This window comes from Monodon monoceros, unplaced genomic scaffold, assembly GCF_005190385.1.
Source record: "Monodon monoceros isolate NGI ecotype Baffin Bay Population unplaced genomic scaffold, NGI_Narwhal_1 Super_Scaffold_11, whole genome shotgun sequence".
Classification (NCBI taxonomy): Eukaryota; Metazoa; Chordata; class Mammalia; order Artiodactyla; family Monodontidae; genus Monodon; species Monodon monoceros.
Window position 1 is genome coordinate 25,369,126 of NW_021703767.1, and position 25,203 is coordinate 25,394,328.

General features: G+C 34.7%; 1 protein-coding gene across 2 annotated transcripts in view; it reads left to right on the forward strand.

Annotated features, from left to right (window-relative positions):
- The window catches only part of TMPRSS15 (transmembrane serine protease 15), a 131,497-nt gene that overhangs the window by 574 nt on the left and 105,720 nt on the right, over positions 1–25,203 (forward strand). Inside the window, exons 2-6 of one of the 2 annotated variants that reach the window (XM_029214683.1) lie at positions 2,579–2,709; positions 2,988–3,055; positions 8,873–9,024; positions 11,888–11,932; positions 13,668–13,703. In XM_029214683.1, the coding sequence (XP_029070516.1) occupies positions 2,579–2,709; positions 2,988–3,055; positions 8,873–9,024; positions 11,888–11,932; positions 13,668–13,703 (432 nt within the window). The remainder of the gene's footprint in view (positions 1–2,578; positions 2,710–2,987; positions 3,056–8,872; positions 9,025–11,887; positions 11,933–13,667; positions 13,704–25,203) is intronic. The other variant, XM_029214684.1, reaches the window with a different exon arrangement.

Here is a 25,203-nt window from a genome sequence, read left to right on the forward strand (position 1 = left end):
AAACATTGTTGACCATAGAAGAAGATAAGTAGGCCAAGTTAAAGAAAAAATATTGTTTATTTCTAGAGAATTATATCTTTATTCTCTTATTAGTACAACAATTTGAATTGCAACAGTATAAGGCAACTTGAATGTAATTGTGGATTTATAAAGATCTCAAGTTGCCTGAGTAGCAATTTGTGATTGACAGAAAGAAAAAAGAAAAGGTAATTCTTATTTAGAGCTAAATTACCTGTACCAACTGCTTTTAAAAGATCTCCAATTGTATTATCTTGTTACAACAAACCTATGAGTTAGTTTTTATTGTTACCCTCCTTTTAAAGGTGAAAAATCAGAGACAGAGAATTTAGGTAACTTGCTTAAATTTGCAACATTGCCAGGTGGTGCAAACTAGACAATCCAACTTTAGAACTTGTGCTCTTCTTTACCATTTATTCATTTCTAAGATAATTTTTTAAAAATGGCAGCGTAGCAGAAACTTGGGTATTAGATTTATTTTTTCTGAGAACATTTTCACATTTTTAAAAAAAAATGATGAATTATATATAGGCATATTAATTCCTTCTGAAAACTCTCAGGGCAAAACCTTTTATATGTGAGTGATTTTGGTTTTACCAAGAAAACAAAATGCTCAGCCTTTGAGTTAGTTCTTTTTCCTTAGTAAATAAGTAAATTAGAATGTAATAAATATGATTTATAGTTTTATAAAATAAGTCCAATATAATTTCTGGTTTATTTAACTACTATAGCTACATACAGGAATATATTTTAAAGAGAAAGAAAGCTTGTGATATTTTATATAATTATAAGAACAATTTAATAAAGTATAGAAATTCACTGAGACTTTTAGAAAAGAGGCTGCTTTGGTCTTACTTAAATACTGTGAATAACTTCAAGGATATGTAATTATTTGGAAGTCTATTGGAAGTCTTGATGCTCAATAAAAATACAAAAGTTAGTTATTTTACCAGAAAAATAAATATTTATAAATGTTAATATGATTTAATTGTGAACAACTGAATATAAGAAGGGATTTGAGATAGGCAATAATAGAACACTAGAGGATATAAGACATTCTACTTTCAGTACATACTTTTACTTTAATACACTCTTAACACTTTTTATTGGAAACCATTGTAGACTTTTAAAAAGTTGCAAAAATTGTAGACATTCATCCAGCTTCCCCTAATGTCAATATCTAGTACACACATAGTATAATTGTCACAACCAAGAAATTAACATTGTTACAATGTTATTAACTGAACCAAACACTTTATTCAACTTTTACCAGTTTTTCCACTAATGTCTTTACCTGTTCAGGATCCAGTGCAGATTCCAACACTGGGTTTAGTTATCATGTTTCCTTAGTCTCCTCCAATCCATGACAGTTCCTCAATCTTTCCTTGCCTTTCACTTTTAAATATGCAACTCTAAATGTTATTTTGAATGTTTAAAAAACAAATGAAATAGTATTAATAATACTGTTACATCAATTATGCAATGATAACTGTATAGATGAAGTGCAAGTTTATTATTTAAAGTATTAATTCTACAGTTCCTTCTGGACTAGGAGATTTGTGTCAATATATGACAGATCTTGGGTTCTGAAGTCAGTCAATCCTTTTTCTAAATTCCAGATCTGTAACTTTTATCACATTGGGAAATTTTCTTAGTGAATCTAAGCCCAAATTTCCCCATCTGGGAAAAGAAGAAATAACATCTTCACATACCAGGTCAATGCATTATTATTATTATATTTACTAATGATTTCATCATTGTGTGAGTTTCACCTGAAGCAATTCATTTTAAATATAAATATATATGCAAAGAAAATAATCTCATAATGGGATTGTACTGGCCTTAGTGGCACATTTTATTTCCCATGTTTGTATTCAGTTTGTTAGCTTTTTTCTTATATTGTTTCATATTGAGATAATAAATTTTCTGCAGCATTCTCAATAACTTCTCCAGTAATGACAGTCTCCATCTAATGGCAAAAGGTCATACATGCCAATTTTATAATTATTAGAATGAGAGAAGTAGTTTCAAAGCTATGCTCCAAAGTAATACACACACTGAAATCTTCACAGCAATCCACATGTAGAAAATGAGCAGTGTCCCTTGATGCCAGGTGTTCAAGAAGTATCTGAAAGTAACTACAAAACTTTTAATGGTCCACTTCTCACTATGTTTCCCTGAATCAGTTCCCATAATTGGTGGAAGTTGATCATCCCTGTATCTTCCAACAGAAATCTCAATGACAAAGAAACAAAAACCGAACAAAACTTGGAAGCTTGGAGAGTTGGTTAGACTTCAAAGAAAAGAAAAAAAAATAATGGGATAGAGAAGAAGAAGTTTAATATTCAATCTTTTAAAACAACTAGATAGCTAAAAATATAAGTTAAAAAATAAAAAACTGCTGATGATGAAACACGAAGACTGCAAAGAAAAGAATCAAGAACCCCAGGGCCAACACATTAAGCAAGAACTTTACTTCTATGTCTTAACCGGAATGTGCATATTTTCTCTTATTCATTATTCACATTTTCAGTGTTTTGTTTCTTATTAATTCATCTAGATGCAGCATTTGGAAAAAGTCATGAAGCCAGAGGGACATTGACAATAACATCCGGAGTTACATATAATCCTAATTTGCAAGACAAACTCTCAGTGGATTTCAAAGTTCTTGCTTTTGACATTCAGCAAATGGTAAGAGACCTTCTTTCCTCAACTAGTTTAAAATTTCATAACATAGTTTCGCTAACCACTTGCCAAAAGGTACATAGATCTTGTTCTCTTTGAAAACAATTAGTCGATAAATGTAATGTACTTACATTTACATTTACATTTACTCATACTTAAATGTGTGAGACCCATCATCACAGAGAAGGAAATCACTCCAATACAGTTCTAAGTAGAATATAAAGATTATTTTGTTTAAAATTTTAAACAAAATCTTAAATTTAATATGCCTTTTCTTTTTTTAGATAGATGATATCTTTCAATCAAGTAATCTGAAAAATGAATATAAAAACTCAAGAGTTTTACAATTTGAGTAAGTATAGCTCAAAATTTTTCTATAGATAGAAAGCACAGGATCACAAAATAGTGATCTTTTTGTTAATATTTGTAAAAGAGTGTCACTATTTTTAGGAGAAAATGGAACATTTTAAATTTTCAACATTTTCCAGGAGGATTGAGAAAAGTGGCATAGTATAAACTTTTATATTTGTAACAAATAATAATAATAATGCTAGATAATTTATCTCATATTAACATGATTCTCTCTCCTAAGTGCAAAATCTTTCAGAGACACATGGAGAAGGCTGAGGTTGACTGCATACAGATGCCTAGGAGTCTTGACATTTAACCTATATCAAATAGAAGCCATAGGGTACTCCAGGTCATTGGAGAATGCAGTGAGCCTCACTTTATAGAAAGACTAATCTCCTATCTCAAATCAGAAACAATTGAACCTGAAAGCCTGGCACCAAAGATACTTGGTACATGGTCTTCACAAAAGTCCTGACATTAGTAAAAGGGTCCTTAGTTCTCAATGACCAAATAGAGGTAGGGGGGTCAAGTCAAAGGAAAGGAGATTATGTTTAGAAAAAGAAAAACAATGACAGAATTAGTTAATGGGCAGAAGGAAACTTTAGGCCTTGCCATTTCTTGTTGGAACAAAACGTATCCACTTAGTGGAAGCCATCATGAAAAAAAGCACAAAGATTCATTTTATACCAAAAAAAAAAAAAATTAGAACTCTGTTTCCTTCTTTCTCACCTACTTATCTATCTATATTTATCATTCTTTATCCCACTGCATATTCATGAGATCATAGTCTCAGTAGCCAGTCCACCCTCCCTCCATCTACTGGCTTCATTCCTATCCACAACACAGAGGCTTCGACTCCTGTTTTCCAGGGCTTATGATCTCTGATAGCCTCTTTCATGGCCTAATTTCAGAGCTATAATGACACAGGTGGACTCTCAGGAAAGGTTATTATTCTTTTCTTTTGTTTGTGTGTTTTCCTCAAAGTGCTGTTTTAAAATATTTATTCAGTATTTATTCTGTGAAGGTAAAACCATGCATGAAAGATTTTATTTCACTTTATTTCTCTGCTTTGGAATGAGTGGAACCAATTTCTCTTTGCCAGTTTTGGAGAGGATTGAGTGTGGAGATCTGCATTAAATCTTCAATTCAAATTTAGTTCTTAAAGGTTTTAGAACTAAAACCTTGCTTAAGGAGAGGTAACCCTGGTCCTTCCTCGCCTTCCTCAGGCTCTAACCGGTGAAACCCATGCAAAGCACAGTATCTAGTGCAGAGTTTATTAGGATAGTTTTGCTAATGGAACTCTTTGTCTTCTCTTGTTTACAACATGCTGGATAACTTTGTTTTTACTAGATTGGGAAAATTTGCTGAATATAGACTTTTATATAAGGTCTGGTGGTTTATCAAAACCCGAGCATTTTCTTTGATATTTATTAAGTAAACTTATGTTTCTCTAGATAGTAAAATCACTATATGTGAAACTGTAAATTATTTGAGTTAAGGAATTATTTCTTTCCCTTCCTTTAAACTACCTAGGAGACTAATATAGTTCCTAAGCCTTGATACATATTTTATAACAATTCTCAAATAATATACTTCATCAGTGTAGAGAGACTTTCACCTCATTATAGCTGAACTACTTTTAAATCAGAAGTGAGTTTTTAAAAGATGCAATGCAAAGGAATTTCATGAAAATGTCTGTAATATAAATTACAGGTAGGTACTTTGGGAGACAGAGAAGAAAAGGATGAGAAAAATTCAGAAGCAGGAAAGAAAGTAACAAGCAAACGTTTAGGTTTACTTTAAATAATCAAATTTAAAATGACATATTCCACTTATAGAAAAAATTGACAGACTCCTAATTCCTTTTGTAAATTATTTTCACCTTAAACTCCAATTGATAAAATCAAGACACAGAAATAACTGACTTCTCAACTAACTAACAATAGCCACACCAACTGTGAAAAATACATCTAAAGATCCTTTAAAATGCCTATTTCCTTTTCTGTTACTGATTTTACTGAAATACACACCCCATGCTTGTGTACATGGTCAAGTTATAGCACTCAGAATACTAAACTTAGTCATTAATCTATCTCTTCTTCCTTTTAAAAATATTATTTAATGTCAAATCTTGCTCCCCCTGCTAAGTTTTGTGTGTGTGTGTGTGTGTGTGTGTGTGTGTGTGTGTGTGTGTGTAGAGCCACTCTACAGGACAAGCAGTTTACACTCATCTAGGAACACTTTCTATTATTCTGCTTTGTGGAAAGCGCTTTGACTCAAAGAGCATTTAGGAGTTGATTCTTCTAATAAAGTGCTGTTTACACTTTATGGCAATATGAAGCTTATTTTGCCCTTTGAGCACAGATAAGTCATCAAGTTAGGAAAGGAAAGACTTTTGTTTACTCAGCAACCCTAGGGGTTATCAGTATCATTAAGGAAAATAAGAGATAAGAAACATTTGATTTATTGCACACAGGCTCTCTGTATAATGATAGGATTTATCTGTTAAAAAAAAAAAAAACAGACTCAGATATTCCACTGGAACAGTACTTTGAAATGAAAATGGCCATTTTTTTTTTCCTAAAGGAAGAATTCACATTACCTTAATAAATAAATTCAATTTCACAGCAGTGATAGAGAGCATTATTAAACTACTAACATAATATAGCTTTCTTATTGCATGAAACACAAATGTTTATTATGGGTTTCCTGATTTTTACTGTATATCTCTCTTATCTCAACATTTACTCTGAATAAGAAACAAATTTTAAAGAATACAACTGTATGTGGATATAGGATCTGTCACTCCTGTCCTTGCAAAGTATAAATTATTAAATTCAATGTATAATTCACAAGTAAGAAAACACACCTTGCATACAAAGATGTTTTATGCCTGAGGATGAACTTATCCAGTTACTTTCAACTCAGTGAAAGAAAATTCCAGATTTGTATGCTCTCTACCAAAATTACCTTACCTCTTTTACTCCCTAACTCAAATAAAATAAAAGCAAGTGGTCAGTCAAACTTAATATGTGAAAGTTACACAAAGAGAAAAATCCGATTTAATCAGAATTAAAGCTACCTGCTGTGCAACCAAGGAGGTAAAGATTAGAAATTGAAGACAGAGAAACTAATGGACTTTGTTCACTCTCACTTTATCTTTACCATATTGAACCCTGTCCATTTAAGAATTTTGGGGGGTGAGGTTTGTTAAGGAGACAATGAAAAGGAGGAGACAGAGGAGGAGGAAGAGATGGAGGATGAGGGAAAATGAGAAGAAAAAGAAGAACAGGTGGCGGGGGAGGAGGAGGGAGAAAGGGAAAGGGACAGGAAGAGGGAAGCTTCTCTCTCTCAAAGTGTGGCGGCAATAAAATATCCATCCTCCCCCCCCCAATTCCAACTAGCTATTTTCTGCATCTTTTTAGATATAAAGTTCTGGTAACAATGCAAGATGATAAACACCTGGATCTGCATCTAGGCAAATGTGTTGTATTGTCTTTCCTATTGACAAATAGTTCATAATGGTGTTGATAGCAGTGGTATGTGGGGTGGGGATGGGAACTATAGCAAAACACATCTGGGAAACAGAGGTTCTGGGTTTTATTCCTCTCTCTCTCTCTGATATTAATAAGCTGTATAACTCTAGGCAAGGTTACCTATATTACTCTGAGTCTCATTCTCCCTATTTATAAAATTGCAATGTTGGCCAACATCACATGCAAAAATAGAGTCATCTCCCTTTTCCTGAGCATCTGTTTAAATAAATATGGATGAGGCCTGAGAGTTGTATGCCAGTTAAGATTTTTTTAATTGCAATTAACAGAACACGTGACTAAAAGTGCCTTAAAAAACAAGAATTTACCATCTGACATCACAAGAAATCTGGAGGTTTCAGCAGAGGTTAATTCAGTGGAACAATGACAGAGACATAATCAAGAATTTAGGTGGTTTCATTGTTTTATTGTACTATCTTTAGCTTGTCAATCATAGCTTGCCTCATGGTCCCAAGATAGATGTGACAGTTCCAGCAATCACATGTATACATAATAACATTCAACAAAGAAGAGTAGTAGTCCACTATGAACCTTTATTTGATTAAATATAGAGAAGTTTTCAAGAAGTTTCTGATCAGCATCCCCTCATGTTCCATTGACCAGGGCCTCGTCATATGCCCATGAATAAAACTATCATTGACATGAGGAATGGTTGGAGAAGCCATGAGAAAATGGAGAGTTATTCTCCAACAAAATTAGAGACCAGCCAGCATGGAAAAATTAACAAGTGTGGAAGAATAGATAAAAACAGTGTCTGTGATGAAATCTATTTTTATCAAGGACAGCAGTGATTCCATGTGCGGGTAAATTTGGGGAACCCGGACCTAAATAGTTACTAAGGAGCCTTGCCATTTACAAGATTTGGATACTCTGATTTAATCAGATGATTGGAAAGTTAAACATTCTAACAGTTTAAAATAATATATCTAATAGAGGTGAAATGTGCAATTATTGATCAGAGTATCCTGTTCACGTCAATCATGAAAAGCTAGCTACATAAAAAGGAATCACTTCTGTTAAACGATGAACCTGAATATTAGCACGGAAACCAAAAAGGAATATCCTACCGAGAGGAAATGCTGATCTGCTGTGATCTTTCAGGAACATTTTTATCCTGTATATAGTCTTGGAGGAAAAAAAAAAACATTTATTATAGGTTTTTATCAAGACATATGTATATACAGATACATAAAGAACTCTTCAGGAGTTGATGAAACCCTTCAAGAAACTCATTAACTTAAAGATATCACAAGGATATGAATGTAAATGTATAAATTTCAGAACCAGCAAACATGCCATGCAAAATCTGGTTCTCCTTGGTCTGCCTCTTAAGGGTCCAAGTAAACCCTTAGTACCCCCAGCTTACTGAAGGATACAGAATGAAGACCAGAGCTAGAGTTTGTTTCCCAAGCAGTTGTATCCTAAAAGCACAGTAGCAAAGTAGAAATATAGACAGAAGAGCAAAATTCTCTCCAGTATTTCTAGTGGGCCCAAAATTTATTCATTTTTATGATTCTTTAAACTGTAAACAAATCACCAGTGAAGAAAACTTTGAAAATGCATATTTCAGAGAAGGCGATGAAGTAAAAGAGAAGATGACTTGGGTCATGTACTTGAACTTTAATGTTATGGTCGGAGATGAGTAGGCAAGATAATTCCAGCACTTGACCATGAGACAGAATATCCCACAAATTCCCAATAATCCACTTATGCTTGTCTTCTTTCTACCCTTCTAACTCAGGGCATATTTTATTTATTTTATATTAAGAATATAGAAGAAAAAGTAGATATAAATTAGTTGCTATAAGCTTGCTATCAAGCATTCATAAACTATATAGAAAATTTTTCTCTGAAATCAGTGAAACTACTTTAGACCTATTCCTACTTAGAAGTCATCTATGAAAAATTACAAATTCTTTCAAACAGTAAAATAAGAATAAATGTCATGATACCATGTGATTTGGTTTAATTTGACACAAGTATCTGTGGTCTAGCCTAGGGATTAGCATGCTAATGTGGAACTCAGAAAAATCAGGTTCTAATCTGGATATATCTTGTGTTCTTGGAGAAACATTGTCTTTTAATTTCTCTTTCTTCCACCTGTGAAATAAAGATAATATTTGATATGACCTACTTTGTATAGGTGTAATAAGGATTAACAAGGGGACAACAGTGGAGAATTTCAAAGACACCTTACATAAATTGAACACAAATCATTTGAAGAAGGCTAACTTTTTTCTCTTATGTCATTTTTTGCTTTGCAGAAATGGCAGCATTATAGTCATATTTGACCTTCTCTTTGCCCAGTGGGTGTCAGATGAAAATGTAAAAGAAGAAATGATTCAAGGCATTGAAGCAAATAAATCCAGCCAACTGGCCATTTTCCATATTGATGTGAACAGCATTGATATTACAGGTACCTGTGAACATTATTTGATTTCTTTGAATTGTTAAGCTATGAAATTAAAATTCTAGCTATGTATCAGGGGAGCAGTGGGATCACCCTGGACTTTAGAAACCTGTCTTATTGACTGATGTAACACATTTACATAATAAAAATAAAATATGGAGAAACTGTTTTGGAGAAAAATGTCAGTGAGAAAATGTTTGTAAAATATCAAACATCAAAAAGGTTCTGAAAATACTGGCATGCATAAATGTTTGTGGGTATGATCACACTTTTGCCATTGGCCAAGCACACCCTGACTTTCCAGGAACCCTGCATTGGAAAGTGACACATTACTTTGTGATAGTCATATAGATATTATTAGATTACATAGTAATTGGCAAATCCAGTCTCTGACTGAGGACTTAAAAGAAGGGCTTCCCTGGTGGCGCAGGGGTTGAGAGTCCGCCTGCCAATGCAAGGGACACGGGTTCATGCCCCGGTCTGGGAAGATCCCACATGCCACGGAGCGGCTAGGCCCGTGAGCCATGGCCACTGAGCCTGCGCATCCGGAAAGCCTGTGCTCCGCAACAGGAAAGACCACAACCGTGAGAGGCCCGCATAAGGCAAAAAAAAAAAAAAAAAAAAAAGGAAGGAAAGGAAGTAAAAAGAGGGGATTATGAGTTTGATTCATCTCAGTTACTTATAAAAAATAAAACTTTATTTTAAAATGATAAATAATTTTAAGATAAAAATAATCAAAGGGGAAGAGATATAGGACATCAAAAATAATAGCAAGACAATAATGCCTATCAATGTTAGGTTATTCTAAATTTTCCATTTTAGTTATTTCCCATTCAATTTAATTCAACAAACATGTATACATGTATACCGAGTCCTATTTTGGTTGAAAACAATAGTAAGTTGCCAGGCCCATCCAGATCCACAATCTCTTATCTGTAAACCTTCAGGCTAAATATGTTTTAGAATTCAGAAATTTTTAGATGTTAGAAAGCTCATCAATATATAAATATCCACATCAAGTGGAATAAAGGCAAACAGCCTATTGCCAGTTCAAATAGTTTTGCTTCAGAATGAGATGTCAGTATAGATTTGCCCTTAAAGAAAACATAAAAAAGCATGCATTTTTAAAATTTTGTTACAGTGGATACAAAATTGCAGACCTCGAGTTGCTTTTCTTTACAACATGGGTTCATAAAGCACAGTACTCCTTCACTAAGCCCCCTACTATATCCTGCCGTGCCTGTTCAGTGAGGAGACAGATCAGGCTCTTAAGTGCTTCTTCTACTGATGGTTTGGTCCCCTCTGGCACAGCTGCTGGAGCAGAGACTGTTTTGGATTTTTGTCTGATTCAAATGAGCTGAAAACTACTACTAACTATTATTAGCTACAACAGGTGGTTTTTCTATCAACACATTTACTCCTCATACCAATCTTATTACACAGTATCTTTACTACCCCCATTTTACAGATGAGACACCTAACATACAGAAAATTTAGCTATTTCGAGGTGGATTGAGGATTCTGACCCACGTGGTCTTAGCCTAATATCTGCGCTCTTATATTAGAGTTTCTTTGTAATAGTTTTGTCTTTAAACAATGTTGATTATTTTTCAATAGTCAATTTTCTTCTAGAAAGGTGGTATCTTGCTATCTTTATTTGAATAAGCATCAGTTTCTGGAGGTCTGCTGAGGCAAATGAATTGACAGGTGTGCTGAAACTTATTTTCATGACTCTATGGTGGGACTACTTGGGAGAGGAGAGTTTGTGGTTTTAAAAACTTTATTTATTCAATAAAACTATATCCTTTGAATTAACTTAGAATAAGGATCATAAATGCAATAAACTATATCACAACATCAACTCAAGAATATGATCCAGAAGTTGAAGTTACATTTAACTTGTTGAACTATATTAAAACACATTTATAAACATAATTAATATAATTAACATAATCAACATAATTAATTTTAGGTATTTAAGTTTAATATTCACTCGCATCATGTGAATTTTCAAATTTATTACATTTTTAAATTGGTTAATAATTTCACAGATACCTTTGATTTTTATATAGTATACTGTCAAACCAAACATAGTGAAAATTAAAATATTATCTTCTTTATGAAAATATCTTATAAAACTTATTTTATCTTCTTCATCAATAATCTACCATATAACATTTATGAAACTGCTAAAGATCTTTTAGAAAGAAGACAGTGCAGTAATGAAGAAATAACATAATAAACAATCTGGTTAGTAGAAGAGGACATACCTCTTAACCCACTTACCATAAATATTGTTTTGAATGAAAACAAATTCATTAGATCATAAGATATGATTTTCTTTATTTTTAATATAGTCGTCATTATATCTTTAAAAGTATTAAACATGCTAATGGGTGAAGAAAATAGCTAGTTTTTATCTTTTATGTGAAAAGCACTTTATACTTAAACAGTACTTAGTTCCCTGTAGATATTATCATGTGTAAGATTATTTTGGCATCCATTTGTTTCAGTGCAAAACAATTGATTCTAGGTCTGACAAGATATGGTGTGTTATATTGTCTCTCTTAAATATAAATTATTCTATATAATTATGATGAATAAATAGATATCTTTCTTAAATGGGTAAAATAAAGCAAATATTTTGCATAGGTAAATTTATAGAGAATACATAGAGATTCTGGAAATTCATCAAATGTATCACAATCAAATTATAATTAAATAAATAAATAGGAACATTCAGGATGAGAAAGGATGAAATGGAAACTCTGGTATATCAGATGCTCTTTGAATGAATATTCAAACTGCACTTGATGTTTTGTAATATATTTATACTCTAAGCCCTAACTTCAAACCAACTTTATTCCAGCGTCTTTGGAGAATTTCTCTACGATAAGTCCTGCAACAACTTCAGGTCAGTACTTATGGCATTTCAAAATGTGTAATTCGGTGATCATAAAACTTTATGACATTAGGCAAGGATTCAATATTTTTCTGGCGGCTCTTTCTAAATTAGATATTTAGTCTTCATATCAAAATGTATAAAGCATACATTTGGTTAGGAATAACATAGTTAATAATATTGCAAAGTTCATAGTGCCTAGTTATATATACAAGGTTATGCATTTCCAATTCCAATGCTCCTTTCATATTTTAAGTTCTATATATGTATGTATGCATATATGATGTGTGAGAGTGTGTTTGTGTGTGCGCATGTGTGTGATCTCAAAATATGGCTCTGATAATGCAGCCTTGGAAATGAAACCCTGACATTTGTAAGGTCACTATAAATGAGGGAAAGGAATTTAAAATATAATGAAATGATAACTTTCAAAATGTATCATACTCTTTGGAAAGGACAATCTAAAGTTTAATGTTAAATTTGCTCTATTCCAGCATTTTCTCTACCCTATGTTTCTAACTACAATTGGTCACTACCTCTTCACTTTGTCTTATCAAGATCATACTGACTATCAAAAGAGTGCTTTGAGAAATTATCAATCATTTAAAAACTAACCTGAGTTATCTTAAAATGGAAAATCATTCTGTTGTAGAAAAATTATTCAAATTGAAGTCAAAAGATTTGAACACTAATCCTGTCTGTCAACTACCAGAATCACTGGGCATTTCACCTTCTGAAAATCTGCTTCCCATAAATTGTAAATAATAAAATTTTCTAAATATTTTAGAAGTCATCACAAGTATTGAATTCATATAAAAATGATTTTATAGTGTAAATTGTTATAAAACTATAACCACATTACTTTTAGTGTTATCCATAATCATGACCATTTTTATAATATTTGAAAAATCTATTTGTTTGAAGTATCTACTTGGACCAGGTACCATATATATATATATATATATATTTTTTTTTTTACATCTTTATTGGAGTATAATTGCTTTTAAATGGTGTGTTAGTTTCTGCTTTATAACAAAGTGAATCAGTTATACATATATATATATCCCCATATCTCTTCCCTCTTGCATCTCCCTCCCTCCCACCCTCCCTATCTCACCCCTCTAGGTGGTCACAAAGCACCCAGCTGATCTCCCTGTGCTATGTGGCTGCTTCCCACTAGCTATCTATTTTATGTTTGGTAGTGTATATATGTCCATGCCACTCTCTCGCAAACATTATCTCATTTAGTTCTCAGAATGATTTCGTAGAGACTAATAATTTTTCCACTTAAAAATACATAAGTAATAAAGAATGTGCCCAGAGCCACACAGCTATTAATTATCAAAGTCAGGAATTAAAAAGAATTCCTCTGGACTCCAAAGCTCATGGTCTAAGCATAACTCAAGCTCCTATTTCAAACAATAGCAGATTAATCTAGAACATTTTAGTCTACAGCCATTATGAAATTAATGAATTCTTATGTTTAGTTATTGATAATTGAAAAACATCATCTTCATTATTTAAAAAGTAAACACATCTAAAAACCTCTGCTCTACAGCTCTAAAAATCAATAAAAACATAATAGATTTATTTTCAGCTCCAGATACAAATGATGTATTCTTAAGTTAATAAATACTAATAATTCATAGTAATTTTTAAAATTCTCAAGTAAAATATTAAACAGAAGGAATTCCTAATAATCAGTTTTTAAATGTAATTGTTATTTTTATGTCATTTATTTTTACAGACAAGCTAACTAACAGCAGTCCTCTGGCAACTCCAGGTCAGTTTTAATATTATTTCTCTTATTTTAAAACAACTTTTCGCTAATATTTCATTTTGACTCCTGAGAATTCTCTGATAACACAGCAGTTAACAGTACCCTTATTTAATAGATAAGAAAACTAGGGCATCAAAGTTTATACTTTTAGCCTAATATTTTACCAAAAATTAACAATATATTTGAGGCAATCAAGGCCTGGATTATCTGATCTCACTTCAGTCCTTCATCTATTAGAGCCATGGTTATTACCTTTTGCTAAGAACACCACCAATAGGATCAAAATGTCTGCCAGAAAGGATGTAGGCTTCATAGGATGTGAGGGAATTTTTTCTCTAATTATTCTCTCTGCATGCAAGGGAGACGTGCTTGCTCTCTCCTCTTAACGGTATGGTTGCCAAACCAGTACCAAAGTTGCCTTGGATTCATTCATTCAGCAATTTTTCATTAAATGCCTACCTTATGCCAACTCCTGATATGTATCTGTAATGTGAAAATTTTTCTGGATTCCTAGTAATTGTCTACTGTACCTTTGTCTATGTGCTGGTTAACCAAAATGTCTTCTCTGGTCCTAACTTAATCTTCATGTTAAGTGGTCTGGATGTGAACCTAATCTCTTTAAGTAAACTCCATAAAGGCAATAGTGTGTGGATCGTCAGCTCCAAAAATAATACTGCCATTTTTATGTTATTAGAATTTATATCAAATGTTATATACATACAAGGAGAGAACATTTGTGAAATTATAAATGATCTCTGAGTAACACAATAATTCTTGGATAAAATGGTTGGTGTGATGTTTGAAAAGCAGAATGATATATGAATCATTAATCAAAATGGTTTATGAAACAAGTCATCCCACCTCTAAACCTATAGAGGTATTTTATGGTAGGATAAGCCTGCCTGGGGTTGTATGTAGGTGTTAACCATATAGTAGCACAACATATTGAAAAATAAAACTGCTCTTCAGCCCATAGTCCCTTATCCAATGTAGAAAACTATTTACAGCCTCTAAAATCACCTTTCAACACACTTTCAAAAACTGATTTTAGGATCTATAGTGACTAATTCCTTTAATCTAAAAATAAACTGAAAAAATAATTCTAATATATTTTGAGAAATTTATTTCTAAAACTTTAAAAGTCAGCAACAAATATCTAAATTAGTGCTCTGTTTTCCATTTATCTGTCTGTTTACTGATTCACTGAGTGATTCAAATAACCCACAGTTATTGAGGACCTCTTAGGTATATAAAATGCTGTAAGAGAAATATGTGGAATGACTTAGTGGGGGAAAAAAATGTGTTAAAGAAAGAAATCCTTGGACTTAAGTTTTCCCCCTTACTCTCCTAAAGATAAAGCCACCAAAATTATAAAAAGTGGCTGAACCATATGACCAGTTCCTTGCAGGACTATGTCTGGTCCAAAACATCCATAAGAAATTTGTCCACACCAAAAAGGTCCTTGATAATTTGGTCCTGTCCAAAATCATTTGGCATGGACCAAATATGCTCATGGACATTTTATATAGGACCAAATTTTAAGGACCTTTTGGAATGAACCAAATGTCTTATGGACCAAAATATCTCACAGGCCAAAGGTCTTGTGACATATTGGCCAGTATCAAAAGTTGGCTAACAGCCCAGTTTCTTCTGGTCAAAGGAGATGGAGAATGGGGAACAGAGAGCATGAGGGTAATACTCAACCCTTACTTTTCTCTCCTAGGGAGTGGAATAGAAATCTCCTTTCCTACATGTAAACTATAAGAATGGGATCAGTACATATTTAGTCCTATCTTTCACTCTTTATGTAAGCATTTGATAATCAAAATGAAGACCAAAACGTAACATACAATTTTCAAACATTGAAAGTGTGTGGGTGAATCCACCATAACCATTTCCACCAATTACTGTACACATCACTTTTGATAAGCTACCTAGTCTTCTTGAACTTTGTATTTATTATCTGAAAGACAAAGATTTAAATATATATCTTAGAGTGGTCATGAAGAAGAGAAATAATACAAATACAAATTAATGACTGGCATAAAGAGGGGCACATGTTAGATCCTTTCTCCTTTCCCCCTTCAGACTTAGACCAAAAAAAAAAAAAAAAAAAAGCAGCTGGATACTTTTTTAAAAACATTTTTCAAAAACTAAACTAAGGTTAAGACAAGATTACTGTATTCAGTAATGCTCATTTTAATCTGATCATTTATTTGACCAAAGAAACTCCATATCCAAAGCTTTCCTGTTATTAGAGACTGTACTAAATTACTTTACTCAATCCTCACAAAATTATAATAAGGTGAGTAGGTGGCAAAATATCACATTCCCTCTTTTACTGGATCCATGAGTCCCCAGTCATCCTTCCCATTTATTCCTCTCATATGTCAAGATACTATAAATCTATAGAAAGGAAAGAGACAATTAAACTTGAAAACCGCAGTTTCCAAGCAATAATTTATTATGAATATGCCTTTCAGGGATGTTAACTTTATTCTCATTTTTTATATACCTGGAAGACAGAGTGTGAGAAAAATCAGCAAATGCATGCATCATATACCTGAGCATTAGTAATATAAATTATGCCACAGAGAATTTTTATATGATGGTACAAAGTCCATGAGGATTATGTTCTATTGCTCAACTGTCTTTGTTGCCAATTACTGTAAAGTTTTACTAACCCATTTGGAAGAGTAAAGGGAGAGATGGGAACTAAGGTTGAATTATACCGATTGATTTCTGGCTGCTACAGTGTGCCTGAGAGGGGCTCTTTTGGGCAATTGTTCATATGCTTGAAGGGTTTCTAGAATACAGCTTGTTCTAGTCTTTTGTTTCTTACCGTGTACGCAATGATTGAGAAAAAAACAAAAGTTTCATTACCATGGGCTTTCTCAATCTCCAACAACATGCAATTTGCCACAATTCCATTATGTGGAGGGGTTTGAAGACTGAAGAAAAGGAACTGGCTGATTTGGTGAAGAACATAAAGTTGGGTCAAGAGAAGCTAAGGCAGAATTATACTCCTCAAATGCATTAATTGCCCCAGGACAAAGACACAGGCACTGTAACCAACACCAAATGTATTTTGACTTTAAGTATTTTTTTTCTCTGCATTTGAGAAAAAATTATACATATATTGCTAAGCACTCTCCTCTAATTTAAGACATTCCTATGTACACGATAATAGAATTAAAGTATCTTTCCACTATAATTTCATTTGAATTGACCAGTCATAGTCTTGCTAAATAGATTAAATTTGTTCTTTTAAAGTAGATGAGAATTTCTGTAAGGTGATATCTCTTTTTCTAATACAGTACAGTGAAATAAACTTGGTCTCTCAAGGCAGGCATTCATGGATTCAGGTTCTGATTCCATTACTAAGTAAGCTATTAAAGGAGACAATTACCAGGAATTGGGTTTAATTTGTCTCATCTTTGGCCACCAAGCGTTGTTACCCCTATTTAAGTAACAGAGAAAATAAAAAGCAAAGATTTCCAAAATGTGATTTTCAAATTACTGTCTTGTGTGTAATACTTCTTATAACTGGTATGGAAGAAAACAAATAATGGATTTCAGTCTTTTTATCCTCCACAATGCTCAGCACAGAGTCTGCACAAAGTAGGCACAAGAGATTCCTCACCCCAAATCACTGGACATTGATATGACTGTGAATCACTCTGAAGTAATCACATTTCAGTGTGTACTGACTCCTTCATAATACAAATATAAACAGTTACTTAAAACCTTCCATTTGCAGAATTCCAAATAATACTAATTTACTGGTGGGTTTTCATAATTTGCCAAAAAATTAATATCCAGAAGATAAAATACCATATACATATAAAAATATGCCAATCTTTTTCCCACTCAAGAAAACAGCAACTAATATTCAGACAATTTGAACAGCTTTTAATAAACAGAACCAATTATTATTCTCTTTGTGCACATTTCCTTAAATAGAATTTCTTAACTGCTTTGCTAAAAATTCCCTCTTAAGAAGTACAGTACAGATTTCCTAGAAAAGAAGAAATACTAGAGCAAATAATTAAGGAATGAAATGGTAAACTAAGTAGTACACAAATCAAATGACTCTAGTTTTAAGAATGGAAGGTCACTTAAAAAAACTGGCATCTGGATAATTTCTGTAATAGTTAATGTGTTAACCAATGGTTTTGTGGGGAAAAATCATATATGTGTACAAAAGGAGATGAGACAGAGACAGCAGACTAAGTAAAAATCTGATAAAATCCCAAAACACACTTCCTTTATATAGCAAAACAATATTCATATTTTCCATATTGGTATTTATTTTTTAACATTTTTATTGGAGTATAATTGCCTTACAATGTTGTGTTAGTTTCTGCTGTATAACAAAGTGAATCAGATATATGTATACATATATACCCATATCTCCTCCCTCTTGTGTCTCCCTCCCACCCTCCCTATCCCACCCCCCTATCCCACCCCCCTAGGTGGTCACAAAGCACCGAGCTGATCTCCCTGTGCTATGTGGCTGATTCCCACTAGCTATCTATTTTATGTTTGGTAGTGTATATATGTTCATGCCACTCTCTTACTTTGTCCCAGCTTACCCTTTCCCCTTCCCAGTATCCTCAAGTCCATTCTCTACGTCTGCGTCTTTATTCCTGTCCTGCCCCTAGGTTCTTCAGTACCATTATTATTATTTTTTTTAGATTGCATATACATGCGTTAGCATACAGTATTTGTTTTTCTCTTTTTGACTTTCTTCACTCTGTATGACAGATTCTTAGTCCATCGACCTCACTACAAAGAACTCAATTTCATTTCCTTTTATGGCTGAGTAATATTCCATTGTATATATGTGCCACATCTCTTTAACCATTCATCTGTCGATGGACATTCAGGTTGCTTCCATGTCCTGGCTATTGTGAATAGAGCTGCAATGAACATTGTGGTACTTGACTATTTTTGAACTGTGGTTTTCTCAGGGTATATGCCCAAGAGTGAGATTGCTGGGTCGTATGACAGTTCTATTTTTAGTTTTTAAAGGAAACTCCATGTTGTTCTCCACAGTGGCTGTAACAATTTACACTCCCACCAACAGTGCAAGAGGGTCCGCATTTCATCACACCCTCTCCAGCATTTATTGTTTGTAGATTTTTTGATTATAGCCATTCTGACGGCTGTGAGGTGATACCTCATTGTAGTTTTGATTTGCATTTCTCTAATGATTAGTGATGTTGAGCATCCTTTCATGTGTTTGCTGACAAACCATATATCTTCTTCGGAGAAATGTTTATTTAGGTTTTCTGCCCATTTTTGGACTGGGTTGTTTGTTTTTTGGATATTGAGTTGCATGAGCTGCTTGTAAATTTTGGAGATTAATCCTCTGTCAGTTGCTTCATTTGCAAATATTTTCTCCCATTCTGAGGGTTGTCTTTTCAGCTTGTTTATGGTTTCCTTTGCTCTGCAGAAGCTTTTAAGTTTCATTAGGTCCCATTTGTTTATTTTTGTTTTTATTTCCATTTCTCTAGGAGGAGGGTCAAAAAGGTTCTTGCTGTGATTTATATTATAGAATGTTCTGCCTAGGATTTCGTCTAAGAGTTTGATAGTGTCTGGCCTTACATTTAGGTCTTTAATACATTTTGAGTTTATTTTTGTGTACGGTGTTAGGGAGTGTTCTAATTTCATTCTTTTATGTGTAGCTGTCCAGTTTTCCCAGCATCACTTATTGAAGAGGCTGTCTTTTCTCCATTGTATATTCTTACGTCCTTTATCAAAGATAAGGTGACCATATGTGCGTGGGTTTATCTCTGGGCTTTCTATCCTGTTCCATTGATCTATATTTCTGTTTTTGTGCCAGTACCATATTGTCTTGATTACTGTAGCTTTGTAGTATAGTCTGAAGTCCAGGAGCCTGATTCTTCCAGCTTGGGTTTCCTTTCTCAAGATTGCTTTGGCTATTCATGGTCTTTTGTGTTTCCATACAAATTGTGAATTTTTTTTTGTTCTAGTTCTGTGGAAAATGGCATTAGTAGTTTGATAGTGATTGCATTGAATCTGTAGATTGCTTTGGGTAGTACAGTCATTTTCACAACGTTGATTTTTCCAATCCAAGAACATGGTATATCTCTCCATCTGTTTGTGTCATCTTTAATTTTTTTCATCAGTGTCTTGTACTTTTCTGCACACAGGTCTTTTGTCTCTTTAGGTAGGTTTATTTCTAGGTATTTTATTCTTTTTGTTGCAATGGTAAATGGGAGTGCTTCCTTAATTTCTCTTTCAGATTTTTCATCATTAGTGTACAGGAATGCAAGAGATTTCTGTGCATTCATCTTGTATACTGCGACTTTACCAAATTCATTGATTAGCTCTCGTAGTTTTCTGGTAGCATCTTTAGGATTCTCTATGTATAGCATCATGTCATCTGCAAACAGTGACAGTTTTACTTCTTCTTTTCTGATTTGGATTCCTTTTATTTCTTTTTCTTCTCTGATTTCTGTGGCTAAAACCTCCAAAACTATAATAATATTGGTGAGAGTTGCAACCTTGTCTTGTTCCTGATCTTAGTGGAAATGCTTTCAGTTTCTCGCCATTGAAAACAATGTTGGCTGTGGGTTTGTTATATATGGTCTTTATTTTGTTGAGGAAAGTTCCCTTCATGCCTATTTTCTGGAGAGTTTTTATCATAAATGGGTGTTGAATTTTGTTGAAAGTGTTTTCTACATCTGTAGAGATGATCATGTGGTTTTTCTCCTTCAGTTTATTAATCTGGTGTATCACATTGATTGATTTGTGTATAATGAAGAATCCTTGCATTCCTGGGATAAACCCCGCCTGATCATGGTGTATGATCCTTTTAATATGCTGTTGGATTCTGTTTGCTAGTATTTCGTTGAGGATTTTTGCATCTATGTTCATCAGTGATATTGGCCTGTAGTTTTCTTTCTTTGTGACATCTTTATCTGGTTTTGATATCAGGTTGATGGTGGCCTTGTAGAATGAGTTTGGGAGTGTTCCTCCCTCTTCTATATTTTGGAAGAGTTCGAGAAGGATAGGTGTTAGCTCTTCTCTAAATATTTGATAGAATTCACCTGTGAAGCCATCTGGTCCTGGGCTTTTGTTTGTTAGAAGATTTTTAATCACAGTCTCAATTTCAGTGCTTGTGATTGGTCTGTTTATATATTCTATTTCTTCTTGATTCAGTCTCAGAAGGTTGTGCTTTTCTAAAAATTTGTCCATTTCTTCCAGGTTGTCCATTTTATTGGCATATACTTCCTTGTAGTAATCTTTCGTGATCCTTTGTAGTTTTGCAGATTCAGTTGTTACTTCTCCTTTTCATTCTTAATTCTATTGATTTGAGTCTTCTCCCTTTCTTTCTTGATGAGTCTGGCTAATGGTTTATCAATTTTGTTTATCTTCTCAAAGTACCAGCTTTCAGTTTTATTGATCTTTGCTATTGTTTCCTTCATTTCTTTTTCATTTATTTCTGATCTGATATTTATGATTTCTTTCCTTCTGCTAACTTTGGGTTTTCTTTTTTTGTTCTTTCTCTAATTGCTTTAGGTGTAAGGTTAGGTTGTTTCTTTGAGATGTTTCTTGTTTCTTGAGGTAGGATTGTATTGCTATAAACTTCCCTCTTAGAACTGTTTTGCTGCATTCCATAGGTTTTGGGTCATCATGTCTTCATTATCATTTGTTTCTAGGTATTATTTGATTTCCTCTTTGACTTCTTCAGTGATCTCTTGTTTATTTAGTAGTGTATTGTTTAGTCTCCATGTGTTAGTATTTTTTGCAGATGTTTTCCTGTAATTGATATCTTGTCTCATAGTGTTGTGGTTGGAAAAGATACTTGATACAATTTCAATTTCCTTAAATCTACCAAAGCTTGATTTGTGACCCAAGATATGATCTATCCTGGAGAATGTTCCATGAGCACTTGAGAAGAAATTGTATAATGTTATTTTTGGATGGAATATCCTATAAATATCATTTAAGTCCATCTTGTTTAATTTATCATCTAAAGCTTGTGTTTCCTTATTTATTTTCATTTTGGATGATCTATTTGTGAAAGTAGGGTATTAATGTCCCCTATGATTATTGTATTACTGTTGATTTCCCCTTTCATGGCTGTTAGCATTTCCCGTATGTATTGAGGTGCTCCTATGTTGAGTGCATAAATATTTATAATTGTTATATCTTCTTCTCAGATTGATCCCTTGATCATTATGTAGTTTCTTTCTTGGTCTCTTGTAATAGTCTTTATTTTAAAGCCTATTTTGTCTGATATGAGAATTGTTACACCAGCTTTTTTTGATTTCCATTTGCATGGAATATCTTTTTCCACCCACTCACTTTCAGTCTGTATGCATCCCTAGGTCTGGAGTGGGTGTCTTGTAGACAGCATATATACAGGCCGTGTTTTTGTATCCATTCAGCTAGTCTATGTCTTTTGGTTGGAACATTTAATCCATTTACATGTAAGGTAGTTATCAAAATGTATGTTCCTGTTACTATTTTCTTAATTGTTTTGGGTTTGTTATTGTAGGTCTTTTCCTTCTCTTGTGTTTCCTGCCTAGAGAAGTTCCTTTAGCATTTGTTGTAAAGCTGGTTTGGTGGTACTGAATTCTCTTAGCTTTTGCTTGTCTGTAAAGGTTTTAATTTTTCCATCAAATCTGAATGAGATCCTTGCTGTGTAGAGTAATCTTGGTTGTAGGTTTTCCTATTTCATCACTTTAAATATGTCCTGCCACTCCCTTCTGGCTTGCAGAGTTTCTCCTGAAAGTTCAGCTGTAACCTTATGGGGATTCCCTTATATGTTATTTCTTGTCTTTCACTTGCTGCTTTTAATATTTTTTCTTTGTATTTACTTTTTGATAGTTTGATTAATATGTGTCTTGGCATGTTTCCCCTTGGATTTATCCTGTAAAGGACTCTCTGCACTTCCTTGACTTGATTGACTATATCCTTTCCCAAACTAGGGAAGTTTTCAACTATAATCTCTTCAAATATTTTCTCAGTCCCTTTCTTTTTTCTTCCTCTTCTGAGATCCCTATGATTTGAATGTTGGTGCACTTAATATTGTCCCAGAGGTCTCTAAGACTGTCCTCAATTATTTTCATTCTTTTTTCTTCATTCTGTTCTGCTGTAGTTAATTCCACGATTTTATCTTTCAGGTCACTTATCGGTTCTTCTGCCTCAGTTATTCTGCTATTGATTCCTTTTGGAGAATTTTAAATTTCATTTATTGTGTTGTTCATCATTGTTTGTTTGCTCTTTAATTCTTCTAGGTCTTTGTTAAACATTTCTTGTATTTTCTCCATTCTATTTCCACGATTTTGGATCACCTTTACTATCATTACTCTGAGTTGTTTTTCAGGTAGACTGCCTATTTCCTCTTCATTTGTTTGGTCTGGTGGGTTTTTACCTTGCCCCTTAATTTGCTGTGTGTTTTTCTGTCTTCTCATTTTGCTTAACTTACTGTGTTTGCGGTCTCCTTTTAGTAGCCTGCAGGTTCATAGTTCCTGTTGTTTTTGGTGTCTGCCCCAGTGGCTAAGGTTGATTCAATGGGTTGGGTAGGTTTCCTGGTGGAGGGGACTGGCACCTGTGTTCTGGTGGATGAGGCTGGATCTTGTCCTTCTGGTGGGTAGGACCATGTCTGGTGATGTGTTTTGTGTTGTCTGTGACCTTATTATGATTTTAGGCAGCCTCTCTGCTAATGCGTGTGATTGTGTTCCTGTATTGCTAGTTGTTTGGCATAGGGTGTCCAGCACTGTAGCTTGCTGGTCGTTGAGTGGAGCTGGGTCTTAGCATTGAGCAGGAGATCTCTGGGAGAGCTTTCACCATTTTATATTATGTGGAACCAGGAGGTCTCTGATGGACCAATGTCCTGAACTTGGCTCTCCCACCTCAGAGGCACTGGCCTGACACCCGGCCAGAGCACCAAGACCCTGTCAGCCACACGGCTCAGAAGAAAAGGGAGAAAAAAAGAAAAAATAAAATAAAATAATTAAAATTTTTAAAATTGTTAAAAATAAAAAAAATTAAAAGTAATAAAAATAAAGGAAAGAAAGAAAGAAGAGAGCAATCAAACCAAAAAACAAATCCACTAATGATAACAAGCATTAAAGACTATACTAAAAACACAACAATATATGGACAGACAGAACCCTAGGATAAATGGTACAAGCAAAGCTATACAGACAAAATCATCCATAGAAGCATACACATACACACTCACAAAACGAGAAAAAAGAAATATATATATATATATATACATGAAGAGAGCTACCAAATCAATAAACAAATCTACCAATGATAATAAACTCTAAATACTAACCTAAGGTAAACATAAAACCAGAAACCAATTAAATGCAGAAAGCAAACCCTAAGTCTACAGTTGCTCCCAAAGTCCACTGCCTCAATTTTGGGATGATTCGTTGTCTATTTAGGTATTCCACAGATGCAGGGTACCTCACGTTGATTGTGGAGATTTAATCCGCTGCTCCTGATGCTGCTGGGAGAGATTTCCCTTTCTCTTCTTTGATCGCACAACTCCTGGGGTTCAGCTTTGGATTCGGAACCCCTCTGTGTGTAGGTCGCCTGAGGGCGTCTGTTCTTCCCTTAGACTGGACGGGGTTAAAGGAGTAGCTGAGTCGGGGGCTCTGGCTCACTCAGGCTGGGGGGAGGGAGGGGCACGGAGTGCAGGGCGAGCCTGCAGAGGCAGAGGCCGGTGTGACGTTGCACCCGCCTGAGGCGCGCCATGTGTTCTCCTGGGCAAGTTGTCCCTGGATCACGGGACACTGGCAGTGGCGGGCGGCAGAAGCTCCCGGGAGGGGAGGTAGGGATAGTGACCTGTGCTCGCACACAGGCTTCTTGGTAGCGGCAGCAGCAGCCTTAGCGTCTCCTGCCCGCCTCTGGGGTCTGCTCTGATAGCCGCAGCTCACGCCAGTCTCTGGAGCTCCTTTAAGTGGCGCTCTCAATCCCCTCTCCTCGCGCACCAGGAAACAAAGAGGCAAGAAAAAGTCTCTTGTCTCTTCGGCAGGTCCAGACTTTTCCCGGACTCACTCCCGGCTAGCTGTGGTGCACTAACCCCTTTTGGCTGTGTTCACACAGCCAACCCCAGTCCTCTCTCTGGGGTCTGACCTCCGAAGCCCGAGCCTCAGTTCCCAGCCCCGCCTGGCCCGGCGGGTGAGCAGACAAGCCTCTCGGGCTGGTGAGTGCCGGTCGGCACTGATCCTCTGTGCGGGAATCTCTCTGCTTTGCCCTCTGCACCACTATTGCTGTGCTCTCCTTGGTGGCTCTGATGCTTCCACCCTGCCCACCCATCATCTCCGCCTGCAGAGAGGCTTCCTAGTGTGTGGAAACCTTTCCTCCTTCACAGCTCCCTCCCACTGGTGCAGGTCCCGTCCCGATTCTTTTGTTTCTGTTTTTTTCTTTTTTCTTTTGCCCTACCCAGGTACGTGGGGCGTTTCCTGCCTTTAGGGAGGTCTGAGGTCTTCTGCCGGCGTTCAGTAGG